Source organism: Perissodus microlepis, chromosome 8 (genome assembly GCF_051167445.1).
Source record: "Perissodus microlepis isolate ML-2025 ecotype Zambia chromosome 8, ASM5116744v1, whole genome shotgun sequence".
NCBI lineage: Eukaryota > Metazoa > Chordata > Actinopteri > Cichliformes > Cichlidae > Perissodus > Perissodus microlepis.
The window spans coordinates 17472489-17495543 of NC_140468.1; the positions used below are offsets into that span (position 1 = coordinate 17472489).

The window sequence follows — 23055 nt, forward strand, 5'->3', positions numbered from 1 at the left end:
AGTGCGCCGCGTTCACTCCTAATGCTTCAGAATAGTTTAACTTCTGCAGCCGACAGGATGTCCCAGTGGTCGAACTCACCGGTGGCTTAGGAGCCAAATTAAAATGAAGTGCTGACAACTGTGGCACAGTCTCAAGTATGTAATGATATATGTTCTACAACTATTTGCAGACCAGTGTTTGAACTGCAGTCTGTGGAGATGACAAGGTAGGAGACCATTATAGAGGAAGCTATGGAAGTGAAGAATTTAAGTGTACTAAAAACAGACTTTCAAGTGACATGTAATTTAAATATGGGCTCTTGTCCGGGTGCACCAACTGCAATATGCGCAGATAAAATGAGAAATCTAATAGCATCCAGACATTTGTTATTTTATTTTATTCACATTCTGATTTTTATTTTGCATCTCTGCTCAAATCAGCAGCCACCTGCACGGCCCCCTTTTTAACTCGTCTCCAGCAGGGAGTGAGAAGAAGATGACAAAGATGCGAGACAGCGTTGGGCGGGTGCCCTTTCAAGATTCAGATCAGTAAAATTCAGCAAAGTCCTCCAAATTAGAAACAGTTGTTTAGTGCCATCTCCCTGTTGTTGCATCCGTTTGTCAGGCGGGTTGAGAGCCTGTTTTTGGCGGAGTAGCTAAAGTGCGGCAGAAAGCTGATTAGATCGGAGCAGTAGTCAAACCCTCAGCGTCTCTCCCACTAGGAGATGTGTTCTAATTAGAGCGCGTGCCTCGTGTCTCACTGAGGAGAATAACAAGTCTCATCCCAAGGCTGCCTCCAGATGAACCTCGCATCCACAGCAAAGCAAAACACATCTGATGTATCAGCAAACCCCTGGACTTTCAGACCACACCTGAGTCGTCATGCTGCGCATGAGGATTTCGGTGGTGGGGAGGGGGTTACGACGAAGCCACGCAAAGCTGGAGCTCAGCAATGAAGGAAACCAAGTAGAGCGGGTCTGTGAGTAGGTTTTAAGGTCCAAACTGTTCTTTCAGGTAATGAATATATTTCTAAACACTTTTCAGTGGGAAATAGGTAATTAAACCAGTGAAGATTTGCACTTCTCACAATGTAGAACGGTTGTTTTATACCTCATCGTTTCAGCATTTGATCGGCGTAAAAGGAGGGACCAGCTGAATCCTGGTGTGAGATTAGGAGATTCTGCATAAGCCTGCTCCATATGCACAGTTATTTCATTTTGCTGTGTGCATTAACCCCTGCACATATTGTGTATATAAAGGTACAACCAATTATCTTATGAAAAAGAAAAAGAAAACACAAACTAATTATATATTTGTGGTGCACCACAAATATATAATTAGTTTGTGTTTTCTGTGATTCTGTGGAATCCTGATGATTTTTCTATCATGCTGCTTTTCATAAATTATTCTGTTTTTTTTTAAAGAATTAATTTTAAAAAACTAATTTATTTCAGCATCAAGTTGTTGATTGTATTTCACATCATTCATGAAATTTGCATCTTAGTCACAGCTTAAATAAGTAAATCAGAGCAATATTTGATACAGATATGCTCATTTTGATCAGCAGCCCTCTTTAATCATCACAATACTTAACTTAAATGTTTGGCTTCTGAATGTAATCAAAGCAGCGGCACATAATCTTTAGTACTCTAAGAAATACTCGTACTGTGCTTTCTATCACAAAAAATTAAATTCTACTCCATCACACAGTAACACACACACACACACACAAACTCAGGGCGGAGGATGGTCCAGACTCCCCGGGCGGCTTGTCTCAGATTGGATGTCAGATGCTAGAGACAGCTGCACTCATCACAGCTTTTATGAATACATTACCTTTTATGTTCATCCAAACACTAATTTATCTTCCTCTGAAAATCAAGCTGGACAGGCTTCCGCTCACTGGTCATCAGGAAAATTGCAACTTTCAGAAACTCTGCGGTGTGGAAGACAGATATCCACAGACAAAAATCACGGCAAATCTTTCAGCTGGGTGGTAATTCGAAGCTCGACTTTGACAGAGTATATGTGTGGATATTTGTGTGTTTGTAGCTGCGTATGTGGTGTTTATACTGCCGCTTTTTGCCTGCATTTTTTTTTAAAAAAAAAAAGCAGAGATGGTTCGTAAAATATCAAAGTGTGTTATTTGCCTCCATGAAAACTCCCCAACATCAAAGACTTCCTCCGTCTCCCCCAAGAACCCAAAAAACCTCCAGGTTTTTTTTTACCCGTGCAGCCTCGCCTGTCTTCCATATCAGCATTGCTCAAAAGGCAAAAGCCTCTAATGACACAAGAAGGAAGATGGAGAGACTGCTGCCAACAAAACAGGGAGAAAAAAAAGGGATCATCAACCAAACAGACACATTTTAGCTGATGATTGACATCCCTGCATCTTTTTATTATTCCTGTGATGTTCGTCCAGACGCACTGTTGCCAGAAACTGTGGCCTCACACTTTGGCTGATGCAGCAATCTGGTGATATGCGCCTCTCTGCCTGCCAACCACCTGGCTGAAAAAAGCATAATCAACCTCTCAGTCAATCACTCCTTGCACAGCCAATGTTGTAGGATGGCTGTCAGAGGAAGCGTGGCAGACATGCGCTGGCTTTATGTCCAACTTTGACACTTCACACCTTGCTCTTCAGCATCCTGATGAGTCCCTCTGTATTAGAATGGCCTTGGGATTCCAGCTACCCACTGCCACGCATTATGTAGGAGAAATAAATGATCTGCCTGTGGGATGAGGCTGCTGGGTCTCAGACATTTTACAGGTTGCGGTTTTAGCGACTGTATCGTCTTCCAGCTCCTTCCTTCATAAAGAGCACTCAACTGAATGTCAGTGAATTAATTACTCAAAGAAATCTGGGGGTAATTTACGCTAGAATTAAAACTATCTTGCAGTTAAGACTGAGCTGATAATGTGCGGAGGGATGATGGGGATTATATTTAGCAAGATTATTGTGCTGCATTAAAAAACTGCACATTAATCCTGTGCTGCTAGAGAAGGGTACAAAGATCACCAACCCTGACAGTTTGTGGAAGCTGTCTCTAGTCCAGAAACAACAGTAGAGTCTCTTTGGGTGTTAAAGTTGTTTTCAAGACACCGCTCACTGCTTAGGGTTACGTAATTCAGCCTTAGATATCCCACAAGATGCATCATGTATATTGCATTGCCTAAAAACCAGCTCGCTCGCTCTCCGATGCACTCAAGGCTTACTAGGTTTTTCATATCCGATTAAAGGAGAACTAAAGTACTCCATCACTGGGCTCAAGAGAAGAGAAATAACTGACACGCTCGCTGCTGAAACAAGTGAATGATTTAATTTGTTTCTCATTTGGCAGGGGGAAAACAGCCCTACACTGAGAACACATTTGGTGAAGCATAGGTTGTTAAATTTTCACTTTATGATTATTAATTGATAAGGGTTGAGCAGAAAATGTAAAAAAGAGAAAATTTAACAGTTTCCGTCTTTTTCTTGGGTACTTAAGGAGATGCAGTTTGTTAGCATAGATAGATAGATAGATAGATAGATAGATAGATAGATAGATAGATAGATAGATAGATAGATAGATAGATAGATAGATAGATAGATAGATAGATAGATAGATAGATAGATAGATAGATAGATAGAAGCTTAAGAAATTTGTTGAGCACTAACATTTTTAAATGTGGACTGTGAGTCACACTGGTGTAAAAACAGGATGGTGCTATTTTTTTCTGATTTAGCAAGCTTGAGTATGCAACACCCTCAACATCTGGATGATCAGTTCTGAACTGCAAAGCAGTTGCACAGGTTGCCTGGTGGAAGGCAACCTGTCTCCAAATTGCGATCTGATTTGGATGACTGCAGTCACTCTCAGACAGAGGAAGGTTTGTAAATAACTCTTGTCTAATTTATTGCAGAGGAGTTGCCAAAATGCTGCAATCAGTCTGTGCTGGTGAGTATAACTCATCTATACTACATCTGCTTTACTATTAAAGCCAGGTTGGCAAGCACCCAGGTTTTCACAGGTAGATCGGCATCCTGCAGCAATCACGTCATTATTTGTGAAGGAATTTGAGGATTTTTGTTTCACATCTATGAGGTTCCAGCTGGACTCTAAATGTAAGTATTTAACCTGAAATTCTGTTTAATAAAATGAATTTTTATGTTGACATGAACTGATTTGCAGTTTTGGCTGATTTATGACAGTTTTACCTCATTCAGTCTTAAACTGGCAGCAGACTGACTCCATCTTATTGCCACACGAACCAAAGTTGCTTTACAGACACCAACTGATTGCAAGTGGTCGCAGATCTGGTCGCCATCTTTGAAGCAACCATTCAAAGGTAGTAAAATTACAAGCTCATTGAACACAGTTCCATTAATTTTGGTCATGTGGCAGTCTCCAACCACCGTTTTCTCCAGTGTGACTGTGACAACAAATAAAAAATCACAGCAGTGATGACAGTCCCTCTGGTTGATCCAATCTAGCACCGACCTTAGGTATACAATAACAACATCTGTGCTAGGAACTCTATTTAAACTGCTCTGTCTTCCGCCCTTTTTCTTCCTGTTAAAAGCAAGTCGCCAAAGCGTTTGCTCATATGAGGTCATACAAGTGTTCAGGTTTTCTCTGTTTTCTCTGCATTATTGTAGCATCTTTACCATAAAATATAAAGCATCTTGATGCCACTGTTGTTGTTGTGATTTAGCGCTATATAAATAAAACAGAATTTAAATCAATTGAATCGAATATTAGAATGAGCAAAGCATCATGGGCAACAAAAGTGAAATGCAAAAGTGGTTTAAACCAACATTTCAAGGGTAATGCCAGTGGTTAGACAAAGAAGTTAAATATTACAGTTTAGATCTGTTGTTAGTTTCAAGTCTTTTGGTCCTCTGAGTGTCTAGAAGGAAGTAGGACATGTTTTAGGGTGACCCTAACTAGCAATTGACAAGTTGCTCTCAAATGACTTTTTATAGTTATCTTTAAATCAGGTCCACCCCACACTCATGAACTCTGGTAACAATGAAAATGTTTGGCCTGAGGTTTGAAAAACAGGACATAGAAAATCACTGTGTGCCTTCCTGGTGGCTATTTTCATCTTTTATATACAGTTTATGAACTGACAGAGGGAAACCAAAAACACAAGAATAAATATGAGTTTCTTGCCTAAAGTTATTTACACATTTTAAATGTAGAAATGAAGAAATCTTGTGAATGAAACTAACTTGTGAGTGCCTTCATGTGACAATACTGGTTGAAAAGCTAAAAATTATTAAATTACATAAAAGGCTTTTTTTCTTTTACAAAGAAAAGAAACCCTTTTAAATAATTCTCTGATCTATTAATACCAAGATATCTGACTTTAGGATTAATCAGTTTAGCTGCTACCACAGGCTTTTGAAAGCTTTTCACTTTTCTGCTGCATCTTTCTTTTCTGTCCTGTCAGAGGGGAACAATGCTGGGCAAGTTAAATGAGGCTGATTAAATACCCTAAATTATTGGATCAGATAGGAAATGAATAACTAAAAAGAAACATATCATTAATGTAAAAAGACAGAAAGAAAAGCTCATAATGCAACACAAATTAGCACTGTCCTGCATAATAAGGTCATACTGCAGAGAGGTATACAATATATATAGGTGTGTGTGTGTGTGTGTGTGTGTGTGTGTGTGTGTGTGTGTGTGTGTGTGTGTGTGTGTGTGTGTGTGTGTGTGCGTGTGTGTGTGTGTGTGTGTTAGCATATAACACACATTCCAATAGCAAGATTCTATTGGATGTATTATAGCACTGCAGCATCTTATGAATTTTAATATAAAATAATGGAACACCGACACAAACACGGGCACCAAAAATGAAAATCCAGTCAGATGTGTTTCACAGTGTTGCATGGCTGTTACACTTGGTTCTATTTGTTGTGTTGTGTTATAGAGGTGTTTATAAGTGTGTGTGTGGCCACACTGAGTATTTCACCTTCAGCACAGTAGTCAATGCATCGATCCATCCAAGCAGCAAGCAGTGAAAAAGTGAAATCATGAAGCTCCCGTTCCTCTCCTGCTCCTGCGCGGGGACACTGGAGCATTTGCAGCAGCATTAAGGATTAAATTTGGTCCCCAGAAGATACCGAGATTGGTTTGATCAATACAATTAGATTGCTTTTTTTACGACGCACCAAGCACATTAATGTAGCAAAAGCAAAACATGTAAACTAATTCAGCCTTGTGTTCAGGAGTCACGGAGGGTAATGTCACAGTTTGTGTGCTAAATCCTGATAAAAGTTGCTCCAATGAGGTCTTGCTAATGATGTTCTCTTGGAAGTGATACAATTGGCAAATGATTATTGATTTCGGCACTAGAAGAGCCTGGCTCCATTACAGAATGATCCTGTGCCGGGTTGCAGTCGGTGAATTTAATTACGTCCATACGTGCATTTAAATAGGAGAGCCTCTTATTGTCCTTTAGGGTTTCAAAAAAAAAAAAGAGAAAAGAAAGCTCCTTTCCTACAAGTGTATAAAATCTGCTGCATGTGGGGAGAAGCATGTTGTAGCCCCGTCACACCCCAGGCAATTTTTAAAATTTCATCAGTCTTCTGACTGCACAAGAGGTGAGAAGTGAGCGGCAGAAAATGTAATCCCCAAAACTGATGACTGTTACACAAAATTACAAGAATAGAAAAGACAAAGAGGCAGCATTAACTCTTAATATGCCCAGCCTTGGGCCAAACTAATAAAACTGCAATTGAATCAGCTCTAAATAAATGATGGTGCTGTAGTTTAATAACATATCATCTGCCCCCCTGACAGCATTAGACCTGACACTCTTATATATCTTAATAATCCCACAAGTTCAGACTGAAGGGCATTTGTCAAGAGCAAATTCACACCGAGTGCTGCTTTATTTCCCTAACTCGTTTTTTTCTGGCTCTTCTGAGACTTTCAGGAAAACGCCGAGCACCACCAAGTGGAGGTAATGAGAAATGGAAGAATAAATTGTCCCTCAAGCTAGTTATACAAACACTCTAAATGAAAAACAAAGCACCGGCAGGTCAAGCTGTCTGCATGCAGACAGAGAGACAGAGACAGCATTTTCACTGATCCTGCTTTCAGTTGTGATTACCACCTTTCCTCCTCAGATCAACAGAAAAGACGAACACAGCACTTTTTAAATATAAAGACTCGATACAAATGGGAAAATAAAAAGGTTTTAATAATTCCCATGCATTTTGTGTAAACAAATAATTCCTCACAGTACTGCATTTACACATTGCTGACATATCATCAAAACTGGCGCGACATACATAGGTCAGGTTTTTTTTTTTTCCAGTTCATATACTGCATGTGTTGGGTTTTAATACCAAAGCATCAACAAACTGTAGCCAGCAGGCACTGAAGATAGCATCTTTGATTTATTCTGCACTGCATGTGCTGAAAACTTAGAGCCCGCAAAGCAGTTTGTGGCTAGTGATATACACTCACCCTTAAATGTGACATTCAGTAAATCATTTTATTATTAAAACTTTCATTGATTGGTTTGACTTAAGTAGAGTTCCTGTTGTATAGGTTAATGAAGCCTTCCAGTGCAATGTTTCACTGTAAGATATTAGCATTTGTTTGGGGGGTTTTGTTTTGTTTTTGTAGAAGGGTTCATGTTTTGATCATATATATGTAAAAGATGCATACATGTATACTGCACATCAGTTTTTTTTCTGACAAAAGCAGCACAGTTATGCAGACTGGTCATGAGTGGTCACGATCTGTCTAAATGCATGAACAGAAATAGAGTTCACTCCAAAATCAGCTAAATGTAAGTCACAAGGTTACTTAAAAAAAATACAAATAAAAAAAATACAAATAAAAATCCTCACAAGCAGTTTCATGCTGGAACTTCTTTCTTTGCACTACATCAGATTTCTGCTGCCGAGCTTTTAAAATCTGTGATTTTTGGGCACGGTGAGGGCCACAGCTCCATTTCACTAAAGAAGAGGCAGACATCTCTACAGCAGATGTCTCTGGAACTACACAGACCACAAAACATACGACAGAAGCTTTCATTTTTGGTGAAATGCCCCTTTAAAACCAGACAACAAGCCTGTCATTGAGTCTATCATAAAACACTCCCATCCTGGGGCAAATATAGCTCTGCTAATATTGACCAGTTAAAAGTGATCAGACTGTAACACAATCCGAAAACTGCAGCAGCATTTTTGCTGCAAAAGTCATGAAAACTGTTTAAAAAAATAAGTGCAACTGTGAGTGTTTGTTTCGAGGGGGAAACATGAGACAAATGAATATACTTCAGAAAACCTTCATTCATACGAACTCTATATTACTCTGAGGAAATGTGCAAACAAAGCTTTAATAAAGATGCCTTTACATGCTCTCCGATGCTGGCCTTTGAAAAAATAAATAAATAAATAAATAAAAAAAAATATATATATATATATATTTATATATATATATATATATATATATATATATATATATTTATATATATACTTGGAAATAAATACACATCCAACAAGAGTAGCACTTCTACATACTCAGTGTGGGCATTTACAAGAATCTGCTTGCATAGTTAAGTGCATGCATAAGCAATTTATCATGCAACAACTGTCACATACTTCAGGAATAGTGATCTCTTTTTCTCAGGTCTACAGTCAGTGCGTTCTGTGGGGTACTACTCTGTATTGCAAGCTAAGATGCGCACAAGCTGTGATGTGGCATGTGAAGACAGAGGACAGGCATGTTGTTTATGCGTTTTTTTGTGCATTAACCCTGTGTTCGTCTGGGAGGAATGTTTGGAGACGTCTGGCAGTCTGAAGAGGCTCGATTCCCCACAAGGGAACCTGGGCACCGCAGTTAAGTGTTGGCATCAGCAGCTGGAGGGCAGGGGTGGTTTTGAGGGGTTATTACAGGTTAATAAACACAAATGTTAAGAACCATGGTGGACCGAGGATCTCCAGACGTTAGACACTGATGACACACGTTTCACTCCTCAGCTTCTTGGCGACAGTCAGAATGTGGTCGGATAAAAAAAAGAAGAAAAACTTTGTTTTTTTCTGTTTTGTTTTTTTTAAAGGCTATTGCAGAATTACTACGTCAAAAAAGAGCACATGTAAACAGCGGTTCGCACTAAACAGGCGTTATTGTGTTTTACTTGAAATGACATTTTCAGTGCTTGATAAATATTAAAATTGAGTTACAAATTTACCAACACCTGCAGTTACACAACTTTCGATTAAATACTTCTCTGCGATTATCTGAGGCACTGATGTTTGTCGTTGACATAATGGCTCTCGATACTGGAGGAGAGCTGTACGTAAAGATCTTCTCTTGAAAATAATTTGCTGCATCAGCATGTTAAAAATTGCCAGTAAACTTCCTTTGGTGACTGAGTGAGTCCGTGTTTGAAAAGTTCCTTTCTCCTTTCCGCATCCACTTTCCACCTTGTGCAAAGTGACTTTTATTCTCGCTATGAGCTGCTCTTCTCCCGACGATGCTACAGACAGAACAAGGCAATAATTTAAACACACGCCCATGCTTATTTACAACACAGTATAATACGCCTGAAAATCAATGCAATCCATACAAAGTGCTTCTGTTAAAATCCATTCCTAAATAACTATTTAACAATGTGGGCAAGAGGTGTCCAATATGGCAGCTGGTATTCAGTGACCACTGAAAAGCTACAGGTGCTTCAAAGTTGTTTTGCCAGACACGCTTTGTGTCTGGTTTGATGGTTAAAAAGAAACAGAAAAACACCTCAGAGCTGCACTTTAGAGAGATTGTTTTTCAGACCCTCGGAGTAACATCACTTGGATTTCTGGCTAGTTTGTGTGGAGTTGATGGGGATCTTTCTGGACTGTAATGTCTTTTTAGCCGGCTCTTTCTTTGAAGGGTCCTTTGCAGTGGCAGGAGACTGAGCTGCTGTTTCTGCTCCAGAAAGCTTTGATTTTGTGGAGGGCAGCAGTGAGTGCTTGGCTGAACTTGATGCCTTAGAGGACTCCTTGTCTTTGGCTGTGCTCGCGTTGGACTCCGAGGCCACGCACAATGTTTTTTTGCTCGCTCCGTGCGGGACTCCTTCTCTAGATGCGCTCCCACCACTCTCCTCTGGACTTCCTTTCCCCTCTCCTGCCCCTGCTTTGCCGCTATCACTTGGTTTCCGGGTCTCTTTAGGCCTCAGAGCAGTTTTAAAGAAGGACAAACCTTTGTCCTCTGTCTTACTGCTCCTCTGGGGGCCTCTTAGCGGCGGAGCTGTATTTAAAGAGGAAACACCTACACTTGAGGATCGGAGACTAGTAATGGAGGAGCTACTGCTTGAGCTCCGGGCTGCTGCTCTGTCTTCCATAGCCTTGCCTGGCCTGCCCTCAGCTCTACTAGCAGCGCTCAGCCTGGAGGGAGGACCTCCATGGCTAACTTTCTTCTCTAACGCCGTATTGGTCCGTGACGATTCACGGCTAGTGCTCCTGTCTGCTGCTCTGTTCCTTCCTGAAGCGGAGCTTTTCTCACTAACCCCTCTGGGTGATGTCCTCCTCTGAGGGTGTGAGTTTTGTAATCCAGGAGATCCACTCTTTTTCTGTGCAGCCAACTCAGGATGTAATACCTCCGTGGTTTGGGATGATCCTTTTTTAGAGGGGGTTGCTGTTCTAGAGGAGCCGCCCTTGCAAATTTTAGTGCTTCCATCGCTTTTGTCTTTTGGCGTTGATGGTGCCGCTGCGCTTTTGGATTGTGTTCGAGACTGTGACTTATCAATGGCCGGAGATGCAGGAGAGAGAGAGCTGGATGACGTCGAGGAGGTGGCAGCGCGCTTCTTTGGGCTCTTTTCGCTCTCCAGCCCAGTCTTGGCAGAGGACCTTTTGACACCGCTGCTGTCCACGGCCACAGTCCTTGGTTTCACCTCCTTTGCAGCTGCACCATGTCTTGGACTGACCTGTTCAGCCCCAGCCAGTAAATTGTTGTTATCTCCTGCCTGGATGGAGCTCCTCTGATCTGCCTGCAGCACAGCTTTCGAGTGCACCTGCTCTATCAGCCTTTTAGCGCCTCCGTTACTCTCCAAAGCACCAATAGCCGACTTGCCCCCTGACAGTTTATCTAACTTCGGTGACCCAGTGAAGCAGGAGGTAGACTGCTTGGTATCAACCACCTCTCCTATCCTTTCCAGTACTGGGGAGGAGGAGTGGGACTCCAGGGAGAAGCGTGAGGGAGAGTTGGAACGAAGCTGGAGCTTAGCAGAGTGGGGCCAGGATGGTTTAGTACCGTTTTCACTCAGCGCTAAGGGACTTGCGATGGAAGATCTTGAGGAGAAAGTTTGCCTTTGCATGCCTCTCACTGCTGGTCTGGAAGATAAGCCTGCAGGGCAGAGATGAACATGCATTAAGAAAACAGTCATGCGTGTCAGCTGAAAAAAACACATGTAATTGTGTGAAATTAGTGTTCTTTACCATCATCTTCACTCCGTTCACCAGCAAACTCAGCAGACTCAGAAAGAGAGGCCAGCGAGGTGCGTCTGGAGGACCCGGACGAGGCTTGGCTAGGTGGACGACTTCCTATCAGCCGACTAATCCAGTGCTCACACAAAGAGGAACTGGTGGAACCTGAGAGGCCAAACAGACAGACAGTGGTTGAACATGTATTATATTATGAGCATTACAGGATAATTTAATATGTGAGGTATGAGGTGCAATAAAAAAGTTCCAGGATACAGCACATAAAAAATGAATATCAAAAACCTTTAAGGTCATCTGCTCATGAACCTTCAGACCTTCTACTTTTAGATCTGTGATGTGATGTGAGCTGGATTTCTCTCAGTGTCTGAAAACAGGAGCCCTTCAAAATTATTTTCATTTTGGGCAAGTGTGCAAAGTCACAGGGAAGCAAATCTAACCAGTGGGTTCGTATGCCAGCACACAGTGGAGTTCTCCACAGTGTTTCCCTTCAAACACCACAGTCACACCCTGGAGGATGAATTCCCAGTGCTTAATCTCATGACTGCTGAGGAAAAAAGAAGAAGAACCACCTGCTCCCTGCACGATGCTCCATCTTCAGGCTTTGAAACTGTAGAGTACATAAACTGCTGAAAGTGCTCAGTGGTAGCCACAGACCGAGCACTAATCACCAGCATTGATCATCCACAGCAAATTTGAATCAGTTTGAATGTTTGCCCTCTGCACTGTTTTAACAACAGATGCGCTGTGTAAGTGTTCATAAAGGAACTTCCAAGGAATAATATAGCAACAGTGGTTAAACAAGGTCGCCTACAAATCACAGTCGGTGGACCGATCTCTAACTCCTTCAGCCCACTTGTGCAGGATACTGAACCTCAAGTTTCCCCCAATGCATCCATGTGAGAGTGTGTGCAAATGTTAGAAAGGTGATATATTAGCACCAGTCCATTTACCATTTAGGTGCATGAGAAAATGACTCAAAAGTGTGTTCCTTTTAATGGGTTTATTGCCAAATGCTTTTGCTTGCATATTGGACATGAGTCCGCACACAGTAACATTGTCACAAATTACCTCCCACAGAACTGTTGGCAGACCAGGACGGGATAGTTGCACGTCGTTGATAAAACAAGATGTAAGCAGTCTGCTTGCAGACCTCATCTTCAGATATGGGATGAACATCGCTATCATCAAAGCAGTACCACTGCCCATCGATGGAGTTCTTACAGTGAGCTACAAGACACAATGAAATAAAACAACATAAATATGCTGGAGAGCTCCTGTACCCAGCTGGATATGGTGCTTTCTTACCTGTGTAATGTCCTCCCTGCATGGTCCCATGATGGTTACACACCGCATACAGGTCATAAAGGTAGTCCTCTGGATCACGACCCATCCCGTACGGCCGTCTCCATGGCGACCAGTGGGAGGGCAGACTCCAGCTGCTCTGGCTTCTCTTTACCATATGAGGTGCCATGTCCATGCCCGTAAGCGGGAACTTCACCATGTTCTGCATCTTCATTCGCCGATCCCCGTCCTGTAGAAGCAATACATTTAAGTTTGGGGTTTTTTTTGTTTTTTACTTACATCGTATGAAAAGATACAATCTTGTACCTGTCTGAAGCGTTTCAGGTGAAGTATGAGGATGTCTGGCAGGGTCCACAGGCTGAGTTTGATGCTGCCCTGCTGAAGCTGCTTACAGTGTGGACAGCGCCATGCGTCATCAGGAGCAAGCTGAAATTAATGTGAAAACGCTTTAAAACTAAGCAAGTGGCAAACTTTAAACACAAAACAGGCTTTACGCTCTGCACCCCTGCATGCAGGGGAAAAAATATATATTTTAATCAGTATCAGTAATATTCTTTGTGCAGGTCACACCAGCATACCTGTTCCTCTTTGGTGTAGAGTTGAAAGCACTGGGCGAGTGAGCAGGTCTGAGGCTGCAGATGCTGCTCCTTCGCTTGCCGCACACTTTCAGCATCGGGGATGTACTCGTCCTCAGTTCTTTTGAACAGACTGTGGGCGTAACACAGCCGAAGTCACAGAGGGAATACACAACTTCAAAAGAGTTACTATACAGCACTGTGCTAAAGTCACCCCTCATGTCTTCACGTGTTTTATATATATGAGAAAACATATAGAAATAGAGCATATAAGGAAAAAAAAGAGTTTGTACAATTCCAAAGAGCTTGAAAGTCAATATTTGGTGGGAACATCATGACTCTTCATTATTCTCTTGTAATTTCTTTAAGTAGTCTTCAGGAATAGTTTTATAGTTGCTCTTCCTTGGATGTTTCTGCCTTTTGTTCTGTTCTCTGTCAAAATGATCCCACACTGCTTCAATAATGTTGAGTTTTGAGCTTTTGGGAGGCCAGTCCATGACTGATAGTGCTGTATTGTGTGTTGCTGTTTTTATTTATCGAGATCTGCATTTACTGAAATTTAGTTTAGGATCATTGCCGTGCAGAAAATCAAAGTCACTGCCAATCAGACACTTTCCAGATAGTGTTGCATGGTGGAACAAAATCTGATGGTACATTTCTGCGTTTATATTTCCATGAATTTTGACAAGATCCCCAACACTGCTGGCTGAAGTACAGCCTCAAACCATGACAGAGCCTCAACTGGGTTTTACAGATGTCTGTAAATACTCAATGTTGTACCGCTCACCTGACCTCCTCCGTTTCTACAGACAACAATTTGAACCAAAAACTCTTATTTGGATTCATCACTCTATCAGTCCATCATTTTTTTAGTCCAGTTCTTGTGTTAATTTTGTGTGTGTGCGTGTGGGTGTCACGTACTAGTCTTTCGTCTCCTTGTCCCACTCAACGACGATTTTGACATGAGGGGGTCCTCCGGGACCACAGGACTTGTATGCTCTGTTAAAAGTTAGACCAGAGACACATTAAATGTTTAATTTTACACATTTAACTGGGTTTTTTTAATTCATTATTATATTTATTATCATAAGCACAGAAAGATTTACGCCTCCTCTAGAGGTAATTTCTGTTTTAGATTTTCACCACTAGCCACTATTAACCATTGTCCTAGTCTTGAAGTCATCATCAGAACTTGTGATGGTGACCATGTTTTTTTGTTTTAAAGTTTAGTTTGAACGAGTCTTTGTTTATTCATGTAACACAAGCGGAGCAAATGTCACTCCACAACTTTCTTTTCATTAAAAAAAATCCATGCAACAATTCCAGAGGTCGACAGCCTCTGTGAAGAAAATCTATAAGAACCAGACAAGCTATCAGACATCTCAGGATTTATTTTGACATCAATACCAATGAAGGTTCGCTGAGGCTCTTCAATCACCTTCAACTGGACAGAACACGCCACGGGATTTCTACAATGACATTCAGGTGGGGTAACACTGCATCCTAGCGGGGATATGCGGCATTACCTCTCCACAGAGGGATGGCAGAGCGGCTGCTCCTCCTGAGGCAAGAGATATGTGATTCCAACCACTCCTACCACACGCAAAGTGAAGGGCCCCACCTACAGGGCATCAAGGGTAAGACAAGAAAAAACTTAATCTTCATTAAAAGCTTATCAAAATGTGAGGTTGCTGTGTTTACGTCTTAATATGCACCTGTACAAAGACTCCAGGGCGCAGAACATGCCTCATTTTCTCCAAAATCTCTTTCTGTAGTACATCCCAGGTCACTGTACGCTCCAAATATAGAATAAATGGATTACCGAACCTGGGGGAAAATAGAAAAACAGCAAGTTTTAGAAGATTTGTGGATTCAATTTGCAATTCTTACACAGCTCTGTCCATTAAAGCACCTGCGTCCTTGCTGTCCAGCGCAGGCTCTGTTGCACACCAGCAGGACGATCTTCTCAGCCTGCCCGCTGTTCTTATTGGGACTCTGAGGTGGTGTTGTAGGCTCTTGTATTTGTGTGGCCATCCTGTTATTATCTGTCCCATACTTCAAGTTGTTCTGATTGAGATTGGCATGTGGGCTTCCTGAAATGTACACAGAAAAAGTTCAAGGTGGGGGGAAAAAAACCCACATGCTCCCTTGTGAAGTGTTTCCAAAAATCAATCCAACATGCTGCTTTACCTTCCCAAAAATGAAACATTTTGCCTGTTTTTGTCAACCCACTACACTGAGACAAAGAGTGAGTAAACAGGATGTCGTACCACATCGCTTGGAGCGGATCTGCTCCGGTCTGAACAGCTCGGGTGTCTCGAAAGCAAAGATAGAGTCACTCTCCTGAATGATCTCGAGGTCGTCGTCATCGTCGCAGAAGGAGCGATGAAAGCCATCGTAGTACATTTCAGTGAGAACAATCTAAGCAGTGACGGGGAATCAAAAAACAAACAAACACTAAATTACTGATGCGGTTCGTTAACAGGAACACAAAGAGGAAAGTTTTAAATGAGGCCTCACCTGTTGGGCAGGTATTTTGGTCTCTTGGGCCACAGCTTGTCTCAACCTGGACACGGTGCCAGAGAGGGGCACCGCCACCCCGACTCTCATACAGTGGGAGCACTTTCCTTGATACACCACTGTCACATACAGGGGCCTGCACAACAGAACGGCTGGATTTAATTGGCTGTTTCATAACCATGACTGGACCGATGTTCCAAAGATAGACAGCATCTTCTAATTTTAGCTTTTTCCTGTCACATCTCTCACAGTGTTTGTCTGGGCTCGGTTTGACACTCCCTTTGTTTCCAAGCTTGGAGTTCAGACAGGATCTTGTCTCATTACAGTTTTGGATACAGGGACTTTTTTTTTAATTGTATGATGGCTATTGTCTTACTCCTAAACTAGACCCAGAGTCACCTTACCTTGTGTGAGGTACCGGGATTGGCAGTGAGATGCAGAGGAAAGGATCAAAAGTGTTGCTCTGTTTCTGGCAGTGAGGGCAAGTCAGGGAGGATCTAATCAGAGAAACAAGGAGAATTAATGAATTACAACTGACACCACTTTTATGTTCTTATATGAAGCTGGATAGTTGAGCCAGATCAAGACTGGAAATGGGAAACAATTTATTCCTAAGCTCAGGCTCCTGGGAGGCTTCCCATCATCCCATCATGCACTAAGCATTTCTTCTTTCCTGACCTCTTTTCAATCTCTGTATGTTTATACACCACTGCTACATTTAATCACTCTCAATTATAAAACTCTCATAATTTGTCTTTAATTCTGCCTCCCTCTGTTGTCTCCTCACAGCTGATGACTGTCCCTCCCTGATCCTGGTTCTGCTGGAGGTTTCTTCACATTAAAAGGAAGTTTATTCTTCTCACTGTTGCCAAATGTTTGCTTTTCAGGGTTATCTGATTGTTGGGGTTTTCTTTTTAATACCGCAGAGTTTTTACCTTACAATATAAGGCAACTGTTAATGTGAATTGGTGCCATATAATAAAACTGAACTGAATTTTAAGTTTCTTGGGCTTTAAATAAAAGGAAAAGAAAAAGAAGAAAAAGAAGCAACAGCAGCTTTGAACCTGCAATCTTAATAATGGCCAGCAGGGGGCAATTGCTCCAGTTACAGAAAGAAGTCTGTAAAGACTGAGGAAATGACTCCACTTCTTACTTGATTTATGAGTTCAGTGAACACTTTTCTGATGAGTTTATGGTCTTGAAAATGTATTTTCATTCTTATTTAACACTGCTTAACACTTTCTAGGATAAAACATCCACAGCAAAGAATCCACAAACCAATGAGTGATCTCGCTTTCCATATGCACAGTGTTTTGTTTGATGTCAAAGTCACAGCTGTGTATAAATATCCTCATCTATACCAATGTGGATTCGACCTGTGATCGGCGTTTCACTTGGGTGTTTATCACATGGGCAATTACTCTCAGCATAGAAAACAAAGGATGTCGAGGATTTTCTTAACTACGTATGTATGTTTTGTAATACAAGCACGGTGCTAAAGAGTCAAAACAAATGTGCAACTGCCAGCAACTGCAAATTTTACCTGTATTGTGCCTGAAACAGCTCCTGTACAAAAGAGCCAGGTGCTGGTAGTGGAGATCCTTCAGGGACAGTTTCTTCTTCTACTGGAGGCTGAGAATAAACAACAGCAGCAGTCAAGAAGCAATAAAATGTTCAGAAATTACCGAATGCGCAGTTGCATATCTGTTTACTTTAGGACACAGCGGTAACACGTAACTGTGATCTAAATCAGTGTTTACCTTCCTGGGGAGTCTGCTGTCCAGGGGGACAATTTGGTTGAGGTCTTCATGAACTCTATCAAGCAACCAGAGGAGGAATTCTTGGGCATCGTGCTGGGAGTTGCCCTTAAATTGAAGGGCACTCTTTGACACTACATTCTGCAGACAACAGCAGAAAAAAGAAAAATCAAGAAATTGGATGGATTTAAGTGGCTTGCACAAAAAAAACAGAGATGTAGTAAAAGTTCACAGAGAGCGACTCGTTCCCTTTTTCCACCTTGCTTAACTGTGAAATATTCAGCTATGTTTAACCAGGACAACGATTAGCAGAGCCCTAAAGGTCAGGCCAAGCTTTTTAAAGCAAGGACACTGGCTGAAGCTTGACCTTAAACAATAAGCTGCTGGAGATCAAAACAGTGCGTACTCTACAAAGCCGCCCAGGCTGGAAGCTGTGAAGTCACCTCCACGCAGAGACTATCAAATGTCACACAAGGTCAAAGATACGAGCAGCACTGGGTACTGTGTGGCCGCTCAGCCTCTCCTATGGGACAGTCGTCCTTATTTTAGAGCAGTTACAAAAGCAGCCTCAGCACTTTTGTGCAAAATGGTGCAAAAGAAACAGAGCCAGCCTATCTTGTGTGGCTCAACCACAAAGGTTGTCTTTAAGTAAAGAGATCTGAGATGATATCAGTGATTCATTTTCTAAATACCCAGGTCTCTTTTAAACACTGCACCTTCACAAAAATAGAACCCTATAAACTGCTATGCTGTGTGTATTTTTGGTTAACGACAGACAAGACACTGTGCATAAAATGGGATTGTTATTCCCAGAGGGCAAAGCTAGGGATGCACAAAATGTGAAATTCTAAGCCAATAGCAACTGTCCTGATTGTCCTGAGTGCCACTGTATTTGGTGTTAGTCGTTACTCCCTGTTTTCTTCATTGTGCGATATAAAAACAATGGCTGAACTGTTTCAGAGTCTTTTATTGTTCATCGCACTGTTTGTCAATGTCTAGCTGATAAAAATCGGCCAATGCCAGTGGTTTACGCTGTGTTTTTTGCTGACAGGCCAATAACCAATCACTATGAAAGTGGCTTGATACTGATGCTCAGCCTGTGTAACTTCATTTTGAATTCATCAGTTGGTGATAATATTTAAAAAGTAATATTAAATGAGGCACTACATTAAAGCTGTGATATCTTTCTCATAATGCATCATTAGCCTGAGTTGTTGGCTTTTTTTCTGCCAAATAAGTGCCCTCACATTTCATACCCCAAACCTCAGAGTTCAAAATCTAAATTAAAAACCAGTGACACCAACAAGGCACTACAAAAATCCCCAGTGCCACTGTTTTCCCAGGCTGTGCACTCAAACACTTTTGTGTGACTCTTACTGACCTTTGTTTGTACCTTTGCAGTACATTTGACCAGGATTTTAGCTGAACTTGCAGTTCAACTTAAATGTCAAATAGCAGGTTGAGCTTGAAAGGATTAAATAAGTGTTAAGTAAATGTGGCATAAAATGAATGAAACCACCACACAGCAAAAATATAACTATGTTTCCCATGTATTTATTTAAAAGGTGCACGATGTATGTATGTGCATTTATAACACCTGATAAAGAAAAAGTTTAAAAGTTTTTAAAAAGAGCTAGAAGGAGAAACAGGAGAAACAGTAGTTTATCCACCAGAGGGCACTCTGCAACTTCTCTGTTAGCAACACTCATTTAAAAAAAAAGTAGTAAAAGACTGATTGTAACAGTAAAAAAAGTTTAGTTTGTTGTTTTTTTTTTTAAATTATCTTAGTAGGAGAAGCTACTTTTGGCTGCTCCCATATTCACAAGTCGTTGCCACAGCAGATAGCCTGCATGGTTTTCCATTTTTTTTTGTTTTTGTTACTTTTTTGGTTGATTTAGGATTTGCATCTTCTCCCAGATTTGAACTGGAGAACTTTGCTTCTTAGACAAATATTATCTTAGTAACTGCCCATAAAAAGCTACACACGATGAATGTCATGCAAAGCTGTTCATATTTCATGGGTCTGAAAGAAAAAAATATCAGCTGACATATTGGATTTTTAGATCATCTAATATCAGTATCAGTACGGGTTTTAAAAAAATATCATATCAATATTATTATCATATAATTTGTTTTGTTTTGTTTTGTTGGGGGAGGGGGGGTTACAGATGTTGAATGTCTCTTGTTGGCACTGTCACAACACTTTACTCTGTGTGTAGAGTGACTGCATTGGCTTTGACACTTGACCCTGTTACAGGAAGCCACTTCAATGTCATCTGATATTTATGCTTTTATCTACATTTAGTTTAATTCTGTTTCATTTTTGTTTGTTGGATTGGATATTTTTATACATTTGAGATATTTAATACACTTTTTATTTATACTTATTTTATATAATTGTATTTATTTTGATATTTTTTTAAGTTAAGATATTTGTTTTGTGATATTGTATTTAAATGTGTAGCTATATGCCAATTCTACTTTGTAAGCAGTTTTGTTAGGTCTTTTTAGTGTGTTTCACTTAATGTTCAGCTGGTATAACAAAGGAACTTCCAAACTCTTTGGACAAATAAAATCTCATCTTAAGATGAGATGTGCAGAAGTGCAGACTTGTGCAAAGTCTTTGAGAGCTTAGGTAGTGTACTACAACCAAATCCTCAAACCAGCGGCTTCTGAGAGAGAATGGACGATAAGATAATTCCCTTGTGTTCTTATTAAATCTCCCTAATGGTCTTTAAGTGCTTCCAGTTTAGGCTCAGATTGTGGTTTAAGAGAAGAGGTGGAAAATTAGCAAATGTCCATCTTTAATGTACACAAACCACAACAAAATTTGCTTTGCTGAAGTCCAGTTAGCAGCATTTAAGGTTGTAATAGTATTTTTTAGACATTTGAAGAAAAAGATCCATTTGTACTGTATGTGTGTGTGTGTGTGTGTGTGTGTGTTCTCCCAATTATCTATGAAATGACACTTTTAAAAGCACCAGTTGGAAGCGTTACTAATGTTACTAGAAAACACTTGTATGCTGCAAAAATCCTACATAGTTTTGTTCTGTTTTTTAAGGTTATATTCACCCATGTGTCCTTGTCCAGTTCAACATGTTTAATGCTTCTGATGCTGATGAAAATAATCTATATCCAGCTGGACTGTTTGCAGTTTGGCTGGCAACTAAAGCAGAAGAAAATAGACAGAAATAGCAACATTGTCAAGAACAAAGAATGCGCTGTATGGCCCATTTCTGTTTAGTCTCTCTCCACTTTGTATTGAACTTTTCAAGAACACATCATGAGTCTTTTGTTGTGCAGAAGCAAGTCTTTGTGATCGTGACAGGCAAACTTTTCAACGCCGGGACGCAGATTTAAGAGATGACAATGAAAAACAGACAAGGCTGGAAGCAAAAAGCTGATACAGTCAGCTTCAATACAGCTCTGATTCAGTTTCATTTACAAGGAAGAAGTGTTAGTCCTATAAACACTGACTTTTCACAGATCACTGGGATTCTACTATAAACACTTTACTGCTTGTAAAGTGCATATATGGCTGCCCCGTGTATGACAATCACACCTGGATCAAAGTCAGAAACGAAAAGTGGCATATCTAAAATATAAAACTAATCATCTTTGTAATATTTAAGGAGTTCACATTCAGATTTATCTTCTAACCATGTAAGTTTAGAGAACATAAAAAACACAGTGATTTGTAGCCAACCACTTAAAAAGTAGGAGTTTGTTGCTCAAGTTCACTTAGTTGCACTTAAGAGGCAAAAACTTGGACTATAAGGTACAGCTGGTTTCCCATAAGCTCATATCTAATCAAACGTTAGATGACTGTTGAATTTGGAGCTCAAAGAAATAAAAACAAATATTGCAAAATAAAATAGAAACACAACTTAAATCTAGTGTCTTTTGGACACTTTCTGCTTGCTTGTCAAACTTGTGCAGACCCACACAGAGCGAGGGTCTTTATATGGGTCTCCACGACCTACCTTAAAGTCTCTGCTGTGCTGAGGTGTGTACTCGAAGGTCCACAGAGCCCGAACCAGTCCAGACAGCTGCTCGGTTACCTCCCCTGTCTCCGGCTGCTGCTGGCCTCCCCCCTTTTTCTGCATCAGCACCCCGTTGGACTTGGCCTTTTCGTTGTTGCCTGTCGTCTCTCCACCTTTGAACTGCTCCAAAGCAAGGTACTCAGCAAAGAGCTCTGTGTTGCTCAGGCACTGCAAAATAGCGTTCATGAAGCAGGTGTTGCCGTGGTTCTTGAGCCCGGCGACACCGGGCACCTTATCCCCAAAGGGGAAACCCCCGCAGTCGCTGTCATCCGACGGGAGTGACCCCCCAGTGGTGTTGGGGAGCAAAGTTGCCTCGTCGGTCTCATCCTCGGCGGCCTGCTCGTCGGTGCCAAAATGAGACAGAGTCGAGAGAGTCCGGAGAACTCTGCTCATAAAGCTCCCCACGGAGCGCACCGAGCTCCTCCGGAACAGCTTTTTGCTGAAGGATTTCTTCTCCTTGTTACTCACAACTTTCGACATGATTGCTTTTTTTCTCTCTCTGCCCCTCCGATTTCACACCTTAATTACAGAGAGGGCCCCCACTTTTCAGAGAAACACCACGTGCCCGCGCACTGACAGCTCCCTCGCTCTGTGGTGCTTTACGGGAGGCCTGAGCATATTTCACTGAAACGTAAAGGCCTGGAGACAGCAGAGTACAACATCAAATCATCGGCCCACTTGCAACACTGCGTCGGATTGCATAAACTGCCTCCGCGGAGAGCCGCTATCAGGGCGCTTTACGTGAATGCCAGGGGTAGTCCCGCACCCGCCAGCAGCCATCGTCATTTCAAATGGTGACATATCATCACCCGTTTCTTTGTTAGGGTGCTGGAAAAGGAAAAAGAAAGCACGGCGCTGTGGGAGCTCGGGTATCAGTGTCAGGCACACATAAACATCAAATCCACTACTCGCAATTAGGCTGAGAGTGACGAGCGGAATTCCTCATCATTTATTATTAAACGAACCGCAGCTCCACCCTTTTAAAGGTATTTCTTCTGACCCCGGCCATCGAATCCGCGCTGACGTTGAGAACCGGTGGGTCGGAGATATGAACCAAGTGAACGTCTTCCCTAAATCGCCTCCACGGGCGCGCTGCCAAACTGAGGAACCCCCGACCGGAGCGACACAGCGCGCCGCTCCCTCGCGTTTGGCTGCTGCGGGGCATCTCTCCCTGCGCCAAACGCGTGAAGCGGACGTTCCCGTTTCCCCATCTGAAAGTTTGTTGTCCTTTTTTTTTGTTTGTTTAAATACTTGTCCGCTTCGTGCGCCTTAATTCCGCCTCCGAATGAGATTCACGGCGAGGCCGCTTCTCCCGTCTCCATCACCACCATCATCATCTGTGGGCAACGATACTGCAGGCAGGGCGGTAACGGCTGACGTCAGGGCCAAACACTGGTCCATGTTGGAGGAGAGCAGGTACAGCGGCATGTGATGATGCTCCGTCC

The 23055-nt window shown here is 41.7% G+C and overlaps 1 protein-coding gene across 1 annotated transcript; it reads right to left on the bottom strand.

The window, feature by feature from the left end:
* Positions 1 to 7156: 7156 nt before the first annotated feature.
* LOC146381764 (ubiquitin carboxyl-terminal hydrolase 31-like) lies at positions 7157 to 23048 on the bottom strand. The gene is made up of 16 exons (XM_084937883.1): positions 21551 to 23048; positions 17571 to 17708; positions 17354 to 17442; positions 16215 to 16307; positions 15811 to 15946; positions 15561 to 15711; positions 15203 to 15383; positions 15006 to 15117; positions 14817 to 14911; positions 14212 to 14289; positions 13294 to 13423; positions 13022 to 13141; positions 12719 to 12944; positions 12482 to 12640; positions 11408 to 11560; positions 7157 to 11315 (listed from the first exon to the last, which is right to left on the bottom strand). The coding sequence occupies exons 1-16, from the start codon at positions 22088 to 22090 to the stop codon at positions 9778 to 9780; spliced, it is 3939 nt and encodes a 1312-aa protein (XP_084794009.1). The 5' UTR covers positions 22091 to 23048; the 3' UTR covers positions 7157 to 9777.
* Between the last annotated feature and the right edge of the window lie 7 nt (positions 23049 to 23055).

Coding starts and splice junctions, on each gene's coding strand:
- LOC146381764 (XM_084937883.1), bottom strand. CDS start 22,090: ATGTCGAAAGTTGTGAGTAACAAGGAGAAGAAATCCTTCAGCAAAAAG. Junction 15,947..16,214: donor ATCCCGGTACCTCACACAAG/GTAAGGTGACTC, acceptor TCTGTTGTGCAG/GCCCCTGTATGTGACAGTGG. Junction 15,384..15,560: donor GATCCGCTCCAAGCGATGTG/GTACGACATCCT, acceptor TGTACATTTCAG/GAAGCCCACATGCCAATCTC.